The sequence below is a fragment of the Anopheles stephensi genome, chromosome 2 (genome assembly GCF_013141755.1).
Source record: "Anopheles stephensi strain Indian chromosome 2, UCI_ANSTEP_V1.0, whole genome shotgun sequence".
In the NCBI taxonomy this organism is placed as follows: domain Eukaryota; kingdom Metazoa; phylum Arthropoda; class Insecta; order Diptera; family Culicidae; genus Anopheles; species Anopheles stephensi.
Window position 1 is genome coordinate 50,436,540 of NC_050202.1, and position 22,319 is coordinate 50,458,858.

The 22,319-nt window shown below is 44.5% G+C and overlaps 3 protein-coding genes across 5 annotated transcripts; 1 reads left to right on the forward strand and 2 right to left on the reverse strand.

Annotated features, from left to right (window-relative positions):
- The first annotated feature begins 1,453 nt into the window (after positions 1-1,453).
- Positions 1,454-21,000, forward strand: LOC118502548 (NADPH-dependent diflavin oxidoreductase 1). Of its 3 annotated transcripts, XM_036034829.1 has the most exons (9): positions 1,454-2,414; positions 4,006-4,493; positions 4,568-4,864; positions 11,613-11,700; positions 15,505-15,635; positions 15,708-15,847; positions 15,925-16,070; positions 16,156-16,388; positions 17,863-21,000. In XM_036034829.1, the coding sequence occupies exons 1-9, from the start codon at positions 1,583-1,585 to the stop codon at positions 18,499-18,501; spliced, it is 2,994 nt and encodes a 997-aa protein (XP_035890722.1). In that variant the 5' UTR covers positions 1,454-1,582; the 3' UTR covers positions 18,502-21,000. The 3 variants fall into 3 exon arrangements, with proteins under 3 accessions (XP_035890722.1, XP_035890720.1, XP_035890721.1); XM_036034827.1 differs by lacking the exons at positions 1,454-2,414; positions 4,006-4,493; positions 4,568-4,864 and adding exons at positions 6,781-6,963; positions 8,849-9,492 and having other exon boundaries at positions 11,581-11,700; XM_036034828.1 differs by lacking the exons at positions 1,454-2,414; positions 4,006-4,493; positions 4,568-4,864 and adding exons at positions 7,260-7,279; positions 8,849-9,492 and having other exon boundaries at positions 11,581-11,700.
- On the reverse strand, positions 2,680-3,788 carry LOC118502552 (U3 small nucleolar ribonucleoprotein protein IMP4). The gene has a single exon (XM_036034848.1). The coding sequence runs from the start codon at positions 3,671-3,673 to the stop codon at positions 2,732-2,734; it is 942 nt and encodes a 313-aa protein (XP_035890741.1). The 5' UTR covers positions 3,674-3,788; the 3' UTR covers positions 2,680-2,731.
- LOC118502551 (THO complex subunit 3) lies at positions 5,084-6,268 on the reverse strand. Its single transcript, XM_036034847.1, has 2 exons — positions 5,982-6,268; positions 5,084-5,912 (listed from the first exon to the last, which is right to left on the reverse strand). Exons 1-2 carry the CDS (start codon positions 6,168-6,170, stop codon positions 5,133-5,135), a joined length of 969 nt encoding a protein of 322 aa, XP_035890740.1. The 5' UTR covers positions 6,171-6,268; the 3' UTR covers positions 5,084-5,132.
- Positions 21,001-22,319: the final 1,319 nt, after the last annotated feature.

The window sequence follows — 22,319 nt, forward strand, 5'->3', positions numbered from 1 at the left end:
TAGTAAGCAGCAGCAGAAACACGAACATACGCACGACACAACAACACACTAGTTTTAAATAAAGCATTAACGGTAACTAAGCAACAAAAGAAGGTGAATATATTTTTAAAAAAGGGAAAGAAAGATCGAGACAATGTTTTAAAATAGGTAAGTATTACAAATTCTTTTACTTCACACTCATTATGTAACCTGTTGGATCAGTTCGTTCCTATAGTAATCGAGTTCGACCCGTGGGTGCAACGAGTTCGGGTTGACCCGTAGATGCAGCAAATCATACGCGAGTTCGACCCGTAGGATCGGCTCGACCCGTGGGTACAACGAGTTCGGATCGATCCGTAGCGATTTGAGGACGACCCAAGGATTAGACCGAACTCATCGAACTCACGGGGCGATGTGAACTCGTTGGAACTAGGAATACGACCCAAACGATTCCAGCTAGAGAATCCAGGAAGATTCAGATCTACCCACTCATCACTATTTCATATGCATTTGAAAATTTATTCATACTATAAGTTTAATTCCTAGCAATAAGCCCTGGCCCCAGAGATCAGAACGATGCAAAAAAAAGTCATTTTAATTCCTAATCAAAGTTGAAAATCGTGAAGCATATCCTAAGCCTTGGTTACAGTACTTTCGAATTATTCTTATGTCTGGAAAAAGATCGCTATCGATGTATCGTACTACAAAAGCGGGGCCTCAACGCCGGCGTCTATTAATCCAATATCCTGACCTTTCTGGCAGACGCATCAGCGCCAACACTCCATCTCAGTTCAGACCTAATACGCATCCTCTGACAATATAGATGGGCTAAACCGACTTTAATAAATGTGTCGTCCATGAGAAAAACATGCTACGATAAGCCCACTGAATTCGCTGCACGATTCTGAGATCACGATACAGTCATTATATCACACCTCCTCCATTGTTCTTATACACATACCAGACCAAAAATCCTTCTGAGCTTCTTCCTCTTGAGAGGAGAAGTTTTCTCAAACAGTAACATGACCGGTTGGCAACCATCACCCAGATGAGGAGAGCCTCAAACCAACGATGTCCAAATCATCAGCGTAAGACATCGATCCACTATCCCATTCCTCAGTAACAATTTTTTGAATTTCCTCTTCGAGTGCTGCACCACCATTCAGTTCGGCTACTATTCCGTCGGTGCCTGATGCCTTTTTATTCTCGAGCCCTTGTTAATTTGTTATGCCTCTTATTATTTTCTACAAACCTCAGAAAGAACTCTAATTTTTCTTTCATTTATTCCTTTTCCTAAACTGATACAGATTGGCACATAATCTAACGACCAATTGGAACCCCACATTAACGATCAATTTGAACCTTTTCGCTTCTTCACAAAAAAACATCGCCAACTAGGGCGAAATGTAGCTGTCAAACCCGATCAGCTGATTAGGGGCGAAAATTTTGCATGAATGCGAGAAAGAGAAAGGTACAGTAAACGAAGACAATGCCCGATATAAACAGTGCCTCGGATTGCACCATAATAACGAGATAAAGAACAACAGTGGTGCGGGCTAGGTGTGTTTTCTTCCGGAAAAGTGTACTCCAAACCAGCACGAAGATGATGGAACGTAAGCTTACCATCCTGTACGGCAGCCAGTCCGGAACGGCACAAGATCTGGCGGAGCAGATATGGCGCGAATCGAAGATGTACTTCTTCCGCGGGAACGTACTGCCGATGGACGAATACGACGTATCGGAACTGATCGGCGAACGGTTCGTGGTGTGTGTATGCTCCACGTACGGGCAAGGCGAAGAACCGGACAATATGAAGCGATTCTGGAAGTTTCTGCTCCGGAAAAGCCTTCCCACCGATTCCCTGCAACAAGTGCACTTTGCCGTACTGGGGCTGGGTGATTCGCGCTATCCGAAGTTTAACTACGTTGCGAAAAAGCTGCACAAACGATTGCTGCAGCTCGGTGGCAGTGCACTGCTTCCGGTTGGGCTTTGTGACGATCAGCACGATCTCGGATATGGAGCCGTTTTTCTGCCCTGGCTCGACCAGTTATGGGACGAGCTGGTACGCATCGTACCATTTCCGGCCGGTACGCACAAGTTTCCCGAAAGTCCCCGAGAGTTCAGGTGGAATGTGGAAATTGTAAAGGAAGCAAAACAGCAAGCGGGAGAGATCGATCTGTACGCGGACGTTAAAATGCCGAACGGGTTTCAAACGATGGTAGTGGAAAATCGACGTACAACGGCGGTGGACCACTTTCAGGACGTTCGGATGATAACGTTCGAGAAAAAGGCAGTCCCTTGGTGTCCGGGCGATGTGCTTTACGTTAGACCGCACAACTCCAGCGAGAGCATCGACCAGCTGTTTGAGCTGTTCAACCAGCACGAGATAAACGTTGGCCGGGAAACGGTTGTCCAAGTGAAAGCCATCGATTCGGGTAAGTTTGAACACGTTTCATATTAAACGATCTGACAAGGTTATAGTCGCTATAGAGGCAAAACGCGATTAGCTGTGATACAATTCCACAATGGACAGTAGCTGGGCCCGATTGTCTCATGAGATATCTCGTTGTCCAGGCAGAACCGGATAAGATAATGATGATGGTGATGGATGGTAGGAATTAGTGCTGCAACTTTGCAATCGAACACTGCACCCTGTTTTCCGACGGTTTAGAAACACTCACAGCCCAACACGTCTCCACATACACTTGTTATCGACAATGTTTGCCTTCTTTATTACACCATACATGTTCGGTTATTCTTGCGCCTGATTACCGTCCTGCCAACCGTCGTCATCCGACAGAAAGCGTCTCTTGGCTGCCGTGTTCATGTACGGTCGGTAAACCCATTCCGTGTCCGCCGCATCCAACTCGTCCAGCGTGCCCAGCTTGATCTGGTACAGCTTCAGCTGAAAGCGTGGTCCACACTCGGTCAGCTCCAGCTGCTTATCCACCATGCGGTACGTGTGATGCCGGAAGCTAATGAAGTCATCATGGTTCGCAAACGTCATGACGCGCTTCGAGTCTTCCTTCGGCACCGGGAACAGATACCGCAGGATGGACATCGTCCGTTCGGCCAGCTTCGTCTTGAAGTTGTGAAAGATCAGGTGCGGCTTCTGTTCGCTCATCGTCCCCATCTCAGGAATGTCGTGACGCATTACGATCCCGGAAATGTTGAAGCTTGCCGTCGGACCGTACGGCAGGTGGCAGATGATGAGATTGTCCGGTACGCCACCATGCTCGTGCACCACAATGAAATCGGTCACATTGTTCGCGCGACACGCATGTACGAGCTGTTTCATCTCGAAGTTACCACGGTTCATACGCTGCGCATTGGGAAAGATCAGTCGCAACTCCTTTACGAACTGTATCAACCGGGACGATGGATCGCGCGACGTTGTGATCATGATCTTTGGATCCTCACAACCAGCGTACCGGTACTCGTCGTCTTTCGAGTCGGCCGTGTTTGCTCCGCCACTTTCACCACCGATTTCCGCCGCTCGCTTTGGCCCTTCGTCGGTCCATTTCAGTTTTTCCTGCAGCGCCAGTGCATCCTTTTTGAGGTCGCCATGGATCGGTATGTGCTCCTCGAGCGATCGTTTGATGCGTTCCTTTTTATCCTGGATGGTTTTGTGCTTGTTTTCGACCGCCTTTCGGAAGAGGTATTCTCTTCGCAGACGTGCTTGCCGGCGAAGCATTTTGGGTGAATTTTATGTATTTTACAGACACTAATTGCACGAGTAGAGCGAATAGCAGTTGCTTTCCTGTTGAAAAATACACAAACAATCGCACGTTGTTTTCGGGCGAATGTCATCTGCCGTGTATTGAGGTGCGTTTCTCAACTCGAGCAATGTGTCTGTTCGTAGTCGCCTTGTTGGCACAACGCTTACACTGTGCACATCTTATCTGTTCGCGTGGATGACAAAACGTTAAATTTTTAAACAAATTTAAAAAATAGACCATTGTTTTCGCTTTATTCTTACGTTTTAAACACAATACATGATTAATTTGGCGTTTATATTTATCACAGAAATGCCTGTACCATCAATTCTTCAACGAGCATTACCCCTGCTTGCCATCGCGGAACAGTACTGGGATTTAACGGCGATACCACGTGCGCGGGCATTCGCGGTGTTGGCCAAAAATTGTACAAACGAGCTCGAGCGCGAAAAACTAATTGAATTCAGCCGCTACGAAGGTCAGGAAGAACTGTTCTCCTACGCCAACCGACCGAGACGAACAATACTGGAGGTTCTGCAAGATTTTCCACACGCCACCAAATGTCTCACGCTCGAAGCACTGTTTGAGCTATTTCAACCCATTAAACCGAGAGCGTTTTCGATCGCATCCGCAGTGGAAAGTGGCAAGTTGCAAATACTGGTGGCTGTTATAGAGTACAAGACGAAGCTTAGTGTTCCGAGGCGCGGTTTGTGTTCACACTGGCTGAAACGATTGACGCCGGGCCAGGTGATAAATGCTTGGGTGCGAAAGAGTACGTTCCAGCTGCCGGCAGATAATGTAAGTAGCCAGAAAAAAGAAATCTGATTATTATTGGAGGCTAATTTTATGTTCTTCTTCGCTTGATTGTACAGAAAATTCCGCTCGTAATGATTGGACCAGGAACCGGATTAGCACCATTCCGCGGCATTCTCCAGGAAAGAGAACTCTCCGAAACGCCTACCTCAGCACCGTTGGTATTGTTTTTCGGTTGTCGTAGTTCTACCGCCGATTTCCACTGCGAAGAAGACCTCAAGCGAATGGAGCAGAGTGGCATGCTGCAGCTGTTTTGTGCATTTTCCCGCGACCAACCGGACAAGGTGTATGTACAGCATCTCATCAAGAAGCAGGGTGTTTTGTTGAAAAAGTTGCTGGTTGAAAACGGTGGATATGTACTGCTTTCCGGAAGCTCTAAAAATATGCCCCAAGCAGTTAAGGAAGCGTTAGTTGAAGCAATCGGTGACGCACAGTACATCGAAGACATGATCCAAGCGAACCGGTATCAGGAAGAAACTTGGGCGTAAGAAAATAATTCAAATAAATATTGACAACCATGAAATTGAAAAAGCACACATGAACATCGGTCAAAGAGGATTGGTAAAACCGAGGAGTTAATGCTGGTACGAATTTGTATTTAGTCAACCCCACTCGCGCTTAAACCTATTCTGAAAATCCCCACACTTTCAAGCTGCCCGCATCCCTTCGCCTATCGTTAGCATCCTTGTCGTCGCAGGCGTACGCCAAAATGTACTGTTTCGGGTGCCAGGCAACGGTAAAGGTGGCCGCATCGACCGAAATATCTGCCACCTTTTCGCCCGTTTCCGTGTCACCTATGTCGATGATCAAATCTTCACTCGCCGAAGCCAACAGCTTTCCATCGTGGCTGAATGAAATCGTACGCACCGGCCAATCGAGTCGAGAAAACACCCTCAAACAAGCCAACTCTTCAGCGTCCCACAGCGAAACAAGCGCATCGGCCGACCCGGTAGCGAAATATTTGCCCGTCGGATCAAACTCGATACAGATGCAGGTGCTTGGGTGTGCCTTCAGTACCTGCTGCAGCTCCAGATTCGGATAGTTCAGTATGTGTACGCAGCCCTGCCCGTTGGTGAGGAAAAACAAATCACTTCCATTGCTCCAGGCGATTTCGTTCACCTCGAAGCTGAACTGCTCCTCGGCCCGAATCTTGTGCGTGCGTGTGTCGATGAACGTGACCAGATCCTCCTTGTTGCCGACCGCTATCGTGTGCCCATCCGGTGACCAGGTAATGTTAATGTTTTCTCCCTTCGTGTTGATGAACGTGGCACACTTGCCCACCCGAACGTCCCATATGCGCACGGTCTTATCGCCGCTGGCAGTGCTGAGCAGATCCGGCATCGATGCATGCCAGCACAGTTGGTCAACAGATCCGGTATGGCCACGGTAAGTGCTTTCCTTGTTCTGTAAATTTAAGTACACGTCAACACCATGCTTCTACGATGGCTCACTAACAACATTTGTTTCATTTACCAAACGGTCACGATCGAGTGTAAACACGGCCACCGTTTTGTCGAACGAACCGGAAGCCAAGCGGCGTCCATCGCAATTCCACCCGACCGAATGCACCTTCGCTGTGTGGGCCTTCGATGCTTCTCTGCTTTTATTGTGCCCCTTGAAGTACTCTTGCAACTCGGCAAGCTGTGTTTTACTGCTGACCATTGCAATTTGTGGCTTATTTCTTAATTTAAAATGCAACAAATTAGACGGTAATCCGAGCGGCTTGTGTTGTTGTGTTGATTTGTTTACACGCTGTAAATGTCATTACTGTCAGCGTTCTGGCATTTAAAAAACCCAAACAACAACATGGCGACGTTTTCGTTGATCGACAAATAAATCGATGAAGAAACTTTCTCTTGAAAAATTCTCATTAAACGTTCAACACGTTTTTTACTAATAGTTTCGTTCAGCAAACATTATTATCATTCAACTTTCTGTAAACACCACACAAATACACCTTCGTGTATTTGATTCAAGGTGCTGTAATATATCCTAAATGTGGAGCCATTCTGAAAACAGCTTAAGGGGGATGTGCTATGATCCATCAGTTTGGTGCTGTTTCGTAACATTAAGTTTTTATTGCGACATTTGAAATCCTTTATTTGTACCATATTTGTGCCATCGATGTTAATTAAAACCACTTCTGCATTTTCATTATCAAATATGTTTGTTGCTCTTTTTCAGCTACACCAATTTTCCGCACCGTTCGCTCATCGACGCACCGTATAAACGCCACTTATCACGTCGATGGACGCAAGCTCGAGCAAGAGAAAGAAGAAGGCTGCTTACTCGCAATAACACCACCAACAACGTTCAATACGGTTATTTCGTTGAACCGGAATTGCCGCTACCGTCACTGGCCATCACGTGAACGGAATAAACACCGCCTAGGGTTGGTGTTTTCCGAAGCGGCGCATAATTAACCTCCCCGCCGAGAGTGAAACGTGTGGCGAAGGTAAGTTCGGCTAAACCGCCTAACGGCCACCAAAACAAGGCATGTTTCTTGCAGGTATCGATTTTGCAGCTAGCCGCAAACTGAAAACCTTCCAAACAGAGAGTGCTACTGTTGCTCTAGCTGGTTCATTGTTTGTTTGATCGATGGTGAACGGTGCGGTATAGAAACGCAACGAAAACGGTGTGTACCTATCGAATGTGTCTCACGAGTGTCCTGTTGCAGCGTGTGTTTTCTTGTGAGCAATCCGAGGAAAATCCTGCATGTCATAATGCCTTTCGGGGGGCGGGGAGAAAGGAAGCGGCCAACTGAAGCAACAGTAAGCACCAGTGCACATCGACGTCGTTCACGGTTGATGGGTCAGAGTTAGATTAGCATACTACCCTTGCCCGTGCTTCAGATGGACCAACACAACCCATGCTCCTATCTCTACCAAAGTACGCGTGGTGAAAATGTGCTCTGCTAAAAATAGGTCCTAGAAAATTTCGGCCGAAAATCGATTCTTGTCCAAATGGTTCACTTGTCACAGTGCGCGCGGTGTGCGGTTTTGACATGTAGTGCTGCTTCCGGTTGCGAGTACCGAACCCCCCGGGACCGAGACGAACGCCACGCTGCTGCATCGAGCGCGTTCTTGGAACTACAAATCAGTACGCCCGCTCTACTACTACTACTACGTGGGGGCTCACTTCCCACGTGTATCAATTGTGCAACGACACACTGTTATCTGTGCGAGTGCGCTTAGAAGGCGAACGTGATAACAGACGGGAACCTCCCGAACTCTAGCCACTGCAATATGAATGCATTTATTATTGTGTGTTTGCTTTCGTTTTATCAATTAGGTATCAGTGTAGAGGGCAACAGTCAACAGCCAGCCGACTGTAGATTTCGGAAGCATGGATGCATGGATATACTCATTATGAATCATTTACTTTCCCGAGCGAACGATTGCGCGAACGAATATGCAGCTTGTGTAAACAATATTCCAAGAAGAGTGCGTGTTCGCGCCAAATGCTCGTCACAGTAGCCGTTGCACTCGAAAGCAACACACACGCACCCGGCAGCTCTGCAAACACAGACCCAACCGATGCAATTCAACAGACCCGTCACAGACATCGATCGGCACGTTTTGTTGCAAGGCAGACAGCTCCTCCGGAAGCGATCGAGCAGCTCTTTTAAAATGATCGTCACGTTGCTTTTTAGTATGCATTTTGCTAGCGACAGTAATGGGTAGCACGCGCCTTAGTCCAATTTACATCGACAATAACGAGGATCTGTTGAGTCTTCATTCATTAATCCATTCTAGTACTAAATGGCTAAAGAACGAGCAAGGCTTGCAATTAATCTTGTTATATAATGTAAATTCTTCTCGCAACAAAGTGTCCGTCCCGTAGGCTTTGGCATCCTTCCAGCGCGTTTGCCGAGACACGGGGTCCACATATCAGCACATATTGATAGCATTATGTCCGTTTCCCATTGTTTTCCCGTTTCAACATTATCAGCTGGTTATCGGTACTGTAACCTTGCCAACTTTTGGGGTGTCTGGCGTCATTCAATAATGGGCTTTCGGAACCGGTGTCCCGAGTAGTATTGCTGCTGCGGCTGCTGCACCAAGTAAAGTTGATAAGACCAAGCCCCCCTCCCCCTCCACTCATTCAGCAAAATCATTAAAAGTGTATTGCCTGTCCACTGTTTCTATGTACAGAGCGGGAATCGATCTTTTGCAGGTTTGGGTCGATGAGCGCAAGAGCGGACGAAAATATTCATTACGATTGATTGAGACATTAGATAGTAGCGGGGTACTAGTCCCTTATCAATCATTGATTTTATCTCCTACCGATTCTCCCACCGCCGTTCATTAACTCGATCGTTACTCTTCGTTTCATTACAGACTGAGTCGTCGACGGCGCACGACCCCCCCGAGGCAAAGTTGTAGCGGGCTTTCTGCTCAAGTGCTTCACTACCAGCGTGTGTGTGTGCTATCAACGCATATTTATGTACCAAAGAGTGCGGCCAGCCCCGGGGACCCTGTAATTGAATACGCCGGGAAGGAATGGTGTAGAAAACCGTCAAACGAAAACACGCGGATCTTGCATAATACGCCCATGACCGACCGACCGGCCGGGTACGCCACCAGTCGGCTAAGAAACAGCCCTGCTGCTTGATGCAGCAACACAGGTTGCGGTTGGCAGCGTTTATTAAACCGGAATTACTCTGCATTGCTATCATGTTGCAAACGTGCGTTTGAAGGGGGCGCGCAGAAGTAGTTGATCCAACCAACGGGTTCAACGCTAGCAAAACGCTCGGTGGTGTGGGGGAGGGCGCGTGTGCTTGTTATGTGATAGAATAAGGCGCCGTTTGAGAGGAACCGCTAGGCAAAAAGGTGCAACGGTTAGTGTCCCGCGCAAGGAGCTTCTATAAAGTGCACACGAGCGATGGCATCGTACGATAGTCAAAATCTGCTCCCCGGCACCGGTGGCGCTGGTGGCCGAATAAATGGAGGCAACATTAGTGTCGTTAGCAGCAGAAGCGGCGGTAAGTATTTGCTATGTGAATTCCCATTTAGCGACTGAGGGTGTGGGAAACCGGAAACACAAACGGTTTGTGTTTGGTCAATTCGCTGGACCATTTCAGCACGCGGCGCGATGCTGTTGTCGGTGACGGTGACGTACGTCTAAACATGCTTATGCGCTAATTTTAAACGGTGATCTCCACGGTCCGCGTGGTCCAAAAGACAAGCGGATTTGAATAGTTTATTGTTTAGAAAGGGGTACATGCGCGGGAAAGTAATTCCAAAACTTTCGGATGCGGGACACGTGGGGATTCGGGCTACATTGTTGCGGGAAGCTATTTTTGATCCTCGCCGTGTATTTGACGCAATCAGACACACACGCGCAAGAAAACAGCATTTAATCTTATCATGGTCAACTGTTAATTGTTATCAAGTCATTTTAAACGTCGAACGCTGTTAGATGCGTCGATGTTAAAGGTCACGTCATATGTTCTAAGCCGATTTTTGTGCGGAAATAGCTTTGGTTAATAAGATTACGTGACATATATTTTTTCGTACAAATGATAATGTAGCATCGATGTTTCCCCTTATCAAAAGGCAGGGAACCCCTTTTTACAGCACGACCAAAACGTTGAAGAAGTGATGCTGGCTGGGCACACCTCCTCACACACACTCGCTCTCGAGAGAAGATTGATTGATCTATGTGACTCTTGGCAGCAGCATAGTTGCTTGTACGTTCTCATGAATTTCTCGCTCTCTCTCTCTCTCTCTCTCTCTTCTTCCCGTAACATAATTGACTAATAAATTGATTGAACTTGGTGCGTGTGGGCCTTCACCATGGCGTAATCGTCATGGTCGCCATGGATCGCGCGGATCGCCACCGACGACTAGATCAAAAGAAATTCCTTTCGCCACACACACACATGGGGGGAGCGTTGCTGCTAGGGAGCGCTTATACGCATTCCTGCCCAATTGATCTATTGTCCATCCATCCATCCATCTATCCAAGAAGGCCAAACCAGTGCTGCTGTAATTTGTGAAAATCAAGGAGCAACTGACCCCAAAGGAAGGCAGTCGGGGCGGGTGGACGGCGGTACACGATTTAATGCGCGCGCGTTGATAAAAATAGATCTCGTAACTTTATTCTAGTCATTCATCACGCGTATCAAAACGGCGAGCGGATTGGTGGTAAAGTTAGCGGACGGAACGAGGAGCAGCATCAAGTTGTTGTTTTTCGTCTAGCCAGTGTCAGGATAGGATGCTCATTTGGCAGGAAGAACGGTGGCCAACCAACAGTTCCTTCGATCATCTCGAAAACTCGTCTCGTGAAGAGTCGCTCGCTTGCTTGATCAACACACGTGGTGTGTGTGTGTGTGTGTGTGTAAAAAAAGTTCGTTTCCACCGGTCGAGGTACCGCGATGAGCAAGGGGTTGTTTATCGCCCCCGTCAGTACAGATTAAATTGTGCTCGAGATTTCTTTATGCAGCAGAGCAGAGCAGGCAGGTTCGCAAGACGTGCCGATGTCCGTTCGTTGCACTTGAAAAAAAAACTGCTCGGACTGCCGGCGAATGGTGTTGATTGCAGGCCGAGAGCACTCTAGAGGGCACCGGGTAGACAATAAATAACGATCGCATTTAAAGTATGCAGCTTCCACGTAATAAATAAGTTATTGTTAGCTGTTTGCAGATGATACGATCCACAAACGACCCCTAGAGAAAACACAGCTCATTCAGGCTGGCCGCGACCGGCTGCCAATCTGATTAACCTTCCGGTATTATGTGTCATTAGTGTTTGATTAATGGCCGCATTATGCAACAAAAGGATGATTGAATGTAGGACACGGTCGGTTTAGAAGAAAGCCATTATCATCATCATCATCATCATCATTCGCTCCTATCAGTCACCCGCGCAGTCAAAGGACTTGAGACCGTGCCAGTTTTAATAGCACATTTAGCGCTTATTGCATTGGGTCCGGGGAAACACGCGCGCTGGGGGTTTTGCTCAACTTTTATAAACACCCTAGACACACACACACTGGCAAACTAGTAAATAAAGCAACGTTTGTTAAACAAAAACCCCGACTTTAATATAAACTTCGCTTCCCGTTGCAGCTACGCCAGCGTCCCACAATGAGACGGAAAAGGTTCCGTTCCTGGAAAAGATGGAACCGGTGCGGCTTACGCCGGCCTGGGAAGAGCACAATCTTCCAAACGATGAGCTCAACTTCAGGGGTAAGTGTTCTGCTCCTTTCCCGCCTACCTGCAAAGGATAGCTGCTCGCTCGGCGGCCGCAGGTAGAGATATGATTTAGGGACAGGCCTGTTCTTATAAAGCTAATTCGCGGTAACAGAATATGCCATTCGTTTTAAAGAATAAAACACACCCCCACTGGGCACCTTTAACAGGGTGTGAAGGTGGTTGGTCGTGTTTCCATTTGTGGGCAATGTTTTCTTCCTTCGTTCGCACCAAGTGTCGGCTTAGCGCGCTTAACTCTACTGTCCGCACGCAAAATTGTACGATCGTCAGCAAAAGAAGCGCACGGAAACATGCACTTTAGAGCTCCGTTAAGGTAACAGAGGGAACAAATTAGGTAGCCCGCCAACTCCCCTCCATCCTTGGGGGGGGGGGGGGGACGCATGTGTGTGTGTGAATTATTGCTCGATTGGAAACAATAATTCATTGGTCTCTGCTGTCTCATATAACCCCTGCCGAAAAAAGAAAAACCTCTCTTTGATTGCGTGGCCCAAAACACGCCAAATGCCACCGAAGGAAGAAGAATTTTAGCCAATTCGTGCTTTATACTACGTGGGACACATTCCGATCGTACTTTTGGCTTGGGTGCGCGTGCGTGAGGGCAAATACAGTTGACACAGTTTATGTTTTAAATTGCCTTATCAAAAACATGCCTCGCGGGGCGCACATTTGCCGCTGTGTTGTTGCTGGTTGGGGTTCAGAAAAGAGGGGTTTTTTTTAGGTAAAGATGTGTTACAAATTTTCGATTTTTTTTACAGGGGTTTTCAGTTGATAAGACTAAATCATCTCTCAGCTTAAAGGCAAAGGAGGAGTATAACGCCTTCAAATATTCAGGTAGTTTAACAAAGGTGGCCCATATCGACCCTTAACTGTAATAGGCGAAATAGGCGATCTCCGGGGTCCTCATTGTCTGGCAGAATCGTCGTTCAAGGGAAGGAGCCTGATCCTAAAATAGTCTAATAATCGGAGGTGGGAAAAGGCCTTTCAAAGGACCTTGACGTCCAAAGCCAAACGACCTTGTAGTAATCATCTGCAGACCCCTTTCATCCAAAGAAACCTAATCTTTCAGATTAGATACATAGTTTTGCTTGAGAACAGAAATTGTGGATCATCGGGTCACCAGAACGAGGAAATATTGAATTTTTTCTTAGAAACTCAACGCCTTGATGCTAGCGAGTTTCGAACTCGGATGAAGGAAACATTTATTTTTGTGTTAAAATGATCTGCAATTGAAACGTCTACTTCCAAGCTGGTTAGACACATGCCATTTTGAATATACAGGGTTTCTCAGGACACTAAATGTCAACAGAATAAAAGGCTAATCCGACATCATACAGGCAATCCAACCTCGTTCATCCTTCTCAGCACGGGGAAACAAACATTCAGCTCTGTAAAATTCCATCTCGACACTGCGGTTGATACTACTTAGTTTCGAACTTAAGTTCCCGTATCATTTCAATTGATTCTAATCAGCTGATCAGGTGGTCGAGGCGATCACACGGCAGGACCCGGGATCAAATCTCATCCAGATCGCCTCCTCGTAGGCAGGGATTGACTGTTGAGATCTTTTCAGTGAGTGGCGTTAAAGAAGAAGAAGAAAAATGCTTTATGAAATAGAAAAGAATGAAAATATCGCAACATAAACAATACAAATTTAACAGACTTATTTTAAAAGTATATTGAAGTTTAAAAACAAAATGGTAAAAGACTCGAGAAGCCCCTCCCCCCTGACAAAATTTGTTAGGCACTGTAGGATTTACACCTCATGCAATCACAGTGTGATTTCAATGTGGTAAAAAATGGTTGAGTAATGTCGAATGAAATATTGCTTATTATTCTATTAAATCCCCCTTCCTCTGTCAAGACCATTTATATTGGCTTACAAGGAGCTACGTAATAATTGTTGGTCACGCTAGGAGTGACCAATCAGCCTCTCAACATATACGGTGTTCCCGGACTGTAACGGAACATTGGTTCGATTAATGCTTGTTAACGAGCATGGATATTCACAAAAGGAGAAAAAATAAGAATAATAACATTTCAAATGACTTCTTTCAATGTATATTTTCATGCTCTACTCGCTGTCCAGTAATAGTATGAAGGAACAATGCACAATGTTTATACCAACCGAGTTATGACCATACAAAAATCCCACTGTGCAATAAAAATGATAAGCCACAGTGCTGCACACAAAAGATTCTAGGGGAGGCCTTCTCGAATCTTTTACCAAGAAAATCATTTCAAATCACATTGAGTTTTTTTATTCATCAAGAACGGCCTGGCCGTATTGCTTTGAGTTATTCAATTGAGTTAACGGTTTAAAATTTAAATATTAAACAGTATAACATCGAACCCCGCAGTATAAACTCCGTCTACTAAGCATTTTCCATTTTCGAGTTGGAGTTTGAAGGAGTTGAAAGTCTAATTTCCATGTTGAGGAGGGTTAACGAGGTTCAATTGCATATACGATGTCGGATACACCTGTTGTGCTTTTGAACTGCTGTTAAAATGTTGAAATGGCCTGAGCAACCCTGTAACACCTGCCACCGTGGCTATAAGCTTTGATGATGTTGTCTTATCAACTGAAAACCCCTGCAAACATTTTTCTTCGACTCTCTGGGCCTTCGCGGACCTGTCGTGTCCTGTTTTATTTCTCTTCCCATTATCTTCCCGATACGGCGACGATTACCTGTTGGCTTTTTAATTTATCGTGCTGATAAAGTATAATTTTACCCAAAACGAAATGCCTCGAAACGATCGATCATACTTATCGATTTTGTGTTGGAGTGGAGAAAAGTAATAAGTCACTAATTTTCTGTTGCGTGTTTTAAACGATTAAAGGATGGATTCGATGATGGGGCGATGCAATCGCTTGTGTTTTAAGTCCCAAAAAAGACCAACATAGTTTCAAGACATTCTCCATCGCTCTTGGGTGGATTCTGCACTGCTCCGGTCAGCATAATTTCCTCGAATTTTCCCTGCAGCGCAGAACAAAACCCCACAATGGACGGTCAAGAATTTAATGGAAGCAGCAGTAAAAAAATAAATAACCGCGAATTGCATCTAGACATGGACGGACAGAAAGAGAAAACCAAACCGCGACAAAGGTGATGGAGAGGATGATGATGCACACGGCGGCGACGTTCAACATGCAATTTCATGTTGCGTCTTTCCTTTGCGCTTCCACAACCCCGAAGAATATCGAGTCTTCAACCGTCATCCAGCAGGACCCATCCTCAAGCAGGGCTTCTCTATAACTTCTTTGTCTTCTTTGTCGCTCTGTTGCAAGTTTTTCCTTTGGGGAATCTCTTTTTCTTTCTCGCCTCTTGCTACTGTCCGGTTTCGTCTGGCGAGAGACGATGCCTTCGATCCTCCGGGAAACGATCGCTCGTCGAATCATTCATTCCGGTGGCAACGTTTCGCTTGTGTGGATGAATTGTTTCGCGTTTGCATTTTTCGGGCTAAATTTTTCGGGTTCTAGCAGGGTGTGCCATTCGGTTGAGGGCGTCTGGTTGGCTCAGTGCGCGCGCCTGGTGGTTATGGTTGTGTTTTTCGGCCCCAAAGCCCCAAGCTGTTTGATGCCCCTTGAGGTTGCCAGTCGAAAAGTGTCGTTACAGAAGTGAAGAGGTCATTTTGCGTGTAGCACGACCGACGAGTGCGTTGTGTGGCACGCGATAGTTGTGCTTCCGCTTACTTAGTTGTGTTTAACCAGGCGACATTCGGCGGGAAGCGAAATGTTTTTCACGCTGTATTATCTACTAACGCGCTGGAATGTGCTTCCAGGGATGACGATGGAGCGGGCCAAGATGGAGACGAACCCGCCGAAGGACAAGCTGCGCCTCGTCTTTCTAACGCTGATGATCCACGGTATTGGTACGCTGATGCCGTGGAACATGTTCATCACTGCCAAATCAGTAAGTATCCTGCCGCGCGTGCCGTTGTGCTTTTGGGCGTGTAAAGTTAATTAATCCTTCTCCTTTCCGTAGTACTTTGTAGATTACAAGCTAAGTCAAAACTATACAGGAGTCGAGCTAGAGTATGGTACGTACTTTCTAGCGTACGTTGGATTCGCGTCCCAGGTTCCTAACCTGCTCTTTAATTGGCTCAACATTTTCATGAACCTTGGGTAAGTTGGATTTAAATATTAGCAGCAACAATTGCTTCTCTAACCGATGTATTCCTCCACCCATTCTATGCCTGCAGTGGTAATCTCACGAAACGGATCGTTTACAGTATCCTGATCGAGGTGATCGTGTTCGTCGTTACGGTAGTGCTGGCCATGATCAACTCTTCCGAATGGCCCGGTGCATTCTTCTGGATCACGATGACCACGGTGGTGATATTGAACAGTGCGTATTTCATCTTTCCACCGCATGAATATCATCGCTGTGCCGTTAAACTAGGATGTGATTTTCTCCCCTTTTCCGCTTCCAGTGGCCGGTGGAATTTATCAAAACACGGTGTACGGCATGGCGGCCAAGCTGCCGTTCAAGTATACGGGCGCGGTTGTGCTGGGTTCGAACATAAGTGGCACGTTTGCGTCCATCATCTCGATCCTCAGCTCGCAGTTCGCGTCGTCCGTGAGGACGGCCGCCATTTACTACTTCATTACGGCCATGTTTGTGCTGTTGCTCTGTTTCGACACGTACTTTGCGTTACCGTTAAATGTAAGTATATTGTGGTGTGGTGCGATGTGCGCTGAGTGCTTATTGCAGGGTTTTACGGTTCGTTTTTAAATTGTCATTTTCGCACCATCTTCCGGTGGACTTTTCGTGGCTAAAGTCTGAATAGATGCCCCCCACTCACGGGCACTCATTTTTACAAGTGAGTTATGCAAAAGTGTATCTTTTTAAGACTTTTTGCTATATTTTTTTATTTATTTATTATTTATAATTATTATAAATTATTATTATAACAGTTTTTAACACTTTTGCTTAACTTTTACCTAAATTTAAGGTAACTCAGTAGCGAAAAGTAAGTGCCGTGAGTGGGGGGCATCTATTCAGACTTTAGCCCTTTTCGTTTCCGTGGATATGATTTTTATTTTTGTGGTGTTCTATTTCTACAAGTTTCACACCGAGTAAAAAAAAGGAAATCAGAAAGTGGATTTCAATTCAGTTACAAGGTGTCCTTCTTCTTCTTCTTTCTTGGCACTACAAGCTCTAGAGGTCTCGGCCTGCCATTCCTGGCTTTCTGTGACTTAATTTTACCCGTAGCAAAGTAGTCAGCCTTAAGTACGGAGAGGCGGTCTGGATGGGATTTGAAACCCCGGCCCTGCCGTGTGAAGACCGGCGGCGTGGTAAGATGTCCTTACTGCGTAGAAAAGATCAATTATTAAAAAATAAGAATGATTTTTACCAATACCAATATCCGTGAAGACACATGGAATGAGTTGTTTCAGTTCTCAGATTTTGGATTATAAAAAATTGAAGTAATTAATTAAAGTATTATAAAGTTATTTTAAAATAATTGAACACACAATGAAGCTTATATTATCTGTAAAGTTTCGTTATTCCAATCAAACAACTCTCCGAAAGGATTCCTTTTTATTTTCATTGTAAATATCTTTTTTTATTACAACCAGAGAACATTGTTATAGCTTCTTCTAATATTAAAGGCCTGGTTTGCTTGCAATAATTTTTGAAAATTGACAGTACTTGTTCAAAACTTCATAAGTTTTTTCATTTACATACAATTTATCACCTTTTTGTATTGCTTTATTTTCGTGCGATTGGTGCGATAAAACGAGCCAAGCGTTTAGTTGTTTATGATAATATATATTTTTTAAATTTATTGGTGTTATTAGACTGATTGTCTAGTGATTGAAACATATAAAGAGATTTTCAATTTACTATAGTATAAATTTAAAACTTGCGATAAAATAAATACATAGGATTATCTGCTTAATTTATAACAGCCATTTTCATGCAGTCTAATTTAAATAAGGTTTTTAGGTTGGATACTGCTGCTTGTATAAGAGAGCTTTACGGGCCACAGTTTTAAAACGAACACAAAACGTCCTTTTTAGCAAAACTCTTGAAATAGAAAACCTCAAAAATGATCCTTAAAACCCTGTGTAAGAAGAAATCTAATGCATGAGATGCTAACGATGTACTGCTTGGTATCCTTTCTCTCTGCTAGAAATTCTATCGCTACCATGAGCTACTGAAGGAGAAAGAAATAGAATCGAACCAGCGGGCGAACGTGGGCGCCCGGCCCCCGTACTGGACCATCTTCAAGCAAGCGTTCCCCCAGCTGTTTAATGTGTTTTTCGTGTTTTTCATCACGCTCGCCGTCTTCCCGGCCGTCCACTCCGACATCAAGCGGTCGGACGGTGATTTCATCATCGACGACGAGCTGTTCGTGAGTATCTGCTGCTTCCTGACGTTCAACGTGTGCGCCATGCTCGGCAGCCTGCTAACGTCCTGGGTGACCTGGCCCAAGCCCAAGTACCTGGTGTGGCCCGTGCTGTTGCGGGCCGCCTTTCTACCACTGTTCCTGTTCTGCAACTATCAGCCGCTCAACATTGCACGCGTCCTTCCCGTCTACATCGATCACGACTGGGTGTACTGGGGGATTGCGATCGTGATGGCCTTCTCGTCCGGTTACTTCAGCTCGCTCGGCATGATGTACGCACCGCAATCGGTCGAACCGCAGTACGCGATGACGGCCGGCATGTTTGCTGCCGCGATGCTCATCACCGGCATCTTTACCGGCATCCTGTTCTCGATGGTGTTCCCGCTGGTGGTGCAGTACAACTTCCTCGAATGGCTCCACTAGGCCTGGCGCTGGGGAATGGGCATTTACGACGGGTACGTTTCGTAACCCGGCATTTGTTCCCCGTTCCCAATGCGCAGCGGCATGCAGCGACGGAGAGAGGTGAAGGTGTAGTGTTGGCGATCTGCTTCACAATCGCACACACTCTGTCGGACTTTTTCTCTCATTATCCAGCAGCATCCACAGATTTACGATCGTTCCAGGATCGTTCCAGGTGGTTGCAGTCCTCCCCCAAAAGTCATATCACTTTGGCCGGATAATTCAAATGCAAACACGTTTAAAAAGTGCTCACTACCGTCAGTGTGTTTGCAAACTGATTTGCATTAATTTCATCTTCTTTCGGTTGAAGTTATTCATTTTAATTTCTGTTTTTCTTTGTTCATACATGATTTATTTGCTTTGTGCATGTTTTCTATCCAATGTTAGCCGTTTCCCAATAGAATTATTCCCCCTAAGAAGGGGTTTGAGTGGTCAAAATTGGATAAAACATATTCCCGATCCCACAAGAATGGACTCGTTCTTCTTTTTTGGCACTAGAACCTCGAAGGAAGACCTCCTTGGGTCTTCCATTTTTGGGTTTCCTTCACTTGAAAAAGGTTAGAAATTTTCAAATAGAGACAAGGTGTTCCTGTTTAACCTGTACTCTGGATGTACAGGGTTTTTCAGGAAAACTCAACATTCTAACACTGTATATCAACAGCATAAAACGCTAATCCGGCATCGAATATGCAACTCAACCTGCATAACCCTTCTCAACTCGGATTTTACACCGTTGAATGTTTGTTTTCCCATGTTGAAAAGGGCTAATGAGATTGACTACCATATACGATGTTGGATGAGCGTTTTATGCTGCTGAGATATACTGTTACCCGTTTGAACTGACCTGAGAAACCCTGTAAAGATGTCGCATCATCCATCTGAGAAACTTGGAACTCACACAGCATCTTCTAAGTTGCTTCAAACTTTGACCACAAGAGCTCGATCGAGATCATTCGCAGTAAGAACGGTGTCACAGTCATCACAGGGAACGATGGGAATGCAGGGCTAAGTTTGATAACATCTCTCAAATTCAATTTTAGGTGGGATTAGGAGCTTCTGAAACAAAGCTATTTCTAGTGGAGATATCTATGTGTTTGTTACTGTAAGCAGTTAAGCCTATTTCAAATAACACTGTGTGCTGTTTAGTGATAGTGATGGTTTTCAAACGTTTTTAGTTTTAATTTAGCATCATAAGCAATCATTTTCTTTATCGAAAAAGCGCGTCAGTTAACATGTTAAGTGTAACGCCCGGCATAAACGTTGCGTTCGATAAGAATTGTCGCGTTTTGCGTATAAGATCATTAAGTCTGATAGAGTCTGTTTTTTTTGGAGGGTGTTTGCAGCAGTAGCACTATTAGCGTATTGAGTAACTTGAAAAAAAGGGTTTTTAGTAACGATTTAGTAACGCACAACTTAACAATCCCACTCTCAAAACACTTCAAAACGGATGATGATTTGTCCCAGCCAGTTGGCAGTTGCAGAACTGCGGTTCGAACCTAATGTAGACTATGATTTCACCTAATGTGTAGGAATGATTTCAACTGTAAGGATAAAACTAACGCCGCCGAGCTGCTAGTGCCAGTCAAACTAAAGCTGTTTGCTCAACAGATGGCCAACAACAACGACAAGTTTATTCCAAGGCTGATGAAACAAAATGAAAACCGTTGAAACAGAGATCCTTCTCCCCCAGAAAACAAATGTGACCTTAGTCTGATTAAGTTCCAACGCATCTCAATTAACATTACTCCTGACCAATCGACGAACCTAATGCATATAGTCATTAATATAGTAATTCAATCAATTTGCCGTTCAACCAACATCTGTCGATTTAAGTTACGCAGTTCTTCAGCATTAGTCAGTAAACACACACCACTCGACAAAGCTTCCCCCCCCCCCCCCCCCCCCCCCCTTCCCCCATATGTATCGGATCTCACGGAACAAAGTCCGTTTCGACCACCCCATGTGCGAGAAACCTAAGGAAAGTAATGTAAACCAAAAACAAAAAATGGGCAGATTTCTCCACCCCCCCCCCAAAATCCTTGACAAGTTTTGTTTCGGTTAAGAGCGTTTTTTAATACAAAAACCAATTGAACGGTTCCTGCTGTGTGAGACTTCGCTTCGCCAGCCATTTCGTTTGAATACCAAAATTTTGTTTAAGTTAAAGTTTACATTATAAACTATCTACCCATACAGACACATACATAGTGGACTGATGTGTGAAAAGCGATTGCGAAAGAGGAAGGTTTTATTAGCGTTAGAGTGTGTTAGTTGCATTAGAATGTTTGGTTTTCATCGTTTTTTTCTTTACTTTTCTTCTAATACATTTTTTTGCTTTAAAATACACTCCCAAGTTGAGTCCAAATGGCTTCTTTTTTGCCTATATTTCATTACTTTGCTCGTTTTTTACCCCCTTATCAATGTGTTTGGTTTTATAAGTACTCAATAAAATACTTTCATCATAAAGACGGGTTTTGTTTTTTACTTTACTTTACTTTACTTTTTTTTTGTTATTTATTTTAACATTCTCACTTAACGTTTTATGCTTTATTTTTGCACCCTTTTATGCAGCCTGAAAATGAACCGCGGTGTGAACACTTTCCTAAACTGGATGCATTTTTGAAACGATCGATCTCGCGTAACGAATTATCAGTATGAGAAAGAAATACAAAACACAACATACAGTACTACCGAAAACGCATTCGCGTAACGAAACATAATCAACATTCCGTACAAGTAAGCACAAAAATATTTTTTTTCTTTACAAAGCTACATCTACTAATACTTACTGGATGAGCACCGTAATCGGGTGCTAATACCAATTTTTAATCACAATTCGCTTAAATCCTCTCGACCTACAATCCATCCACAGTGCAGTTTTTGATACAACTCTGTTAAACAGTGACACTCAGCTCAAAAATCCTCTCCCTAACCTAGCTCTAGTACGTAGCGCGTAGAGAGAGAGAGAGAGAGAGAGGCCATAAATATGATAAAACAAACATTTAATAGTAATATGGAATCTTTTTGCGAGAGGGGGGTTTAGGGCTTGTTGGATAGCAAAAACCACTTATTATACACAAGTAAACATTAAAGATAGACGATCATGTTAGCGAGAGCGAGAGAATGAAAGAGAGAGAGAGAGGGATAGAGTTGTATGTTAACTTTATATGAAAAATATGATATTAAATTAAGAAATTTATTATATAGCTCTTATAAATTCAACCGATAAAAACGAATAGATAGCAAATGAACTAAACACAAAACACTCCTTACCGTTGACGCATAAAACTCATCGTTATTCTAAATCCTTATCGTACAGGGTGCGGCAGGATTTATTTATTTTGTTTGGATGTTTTTACTCAAAATTAGCTCTATATGTTTGATTTTATTTTTATTTTATTCGCAACAATCACCGGAACGATACCGGAAGCTAGATCATGTCTTTCGATCGCAGTCCTTAGATCCTTAGTCCTTGACTGTCAGGTGCGCTTTATAATAGACCATGTGAATTAAATTGGAGTGAATGAGTTAGAATGGAGAGTTGAAGCTTGCTCTCACTCTTTAAGAGTTAAATCTCAACGAATGATTTAATACTCCATGTCGACACACCACTCACTCACTATGTTTATACTCACTCACTCACTGCATTTTAACTCACTCACTTCCTTTTAATTCGCTCACTATTTTTACTCACTCGAGATTTATTATCGCTTCGATAAATTAAAACACGTTGACAAAATGATTTCAGTCAGAACAATTTTTTTTTTTGAGTTAAAAATAATGTA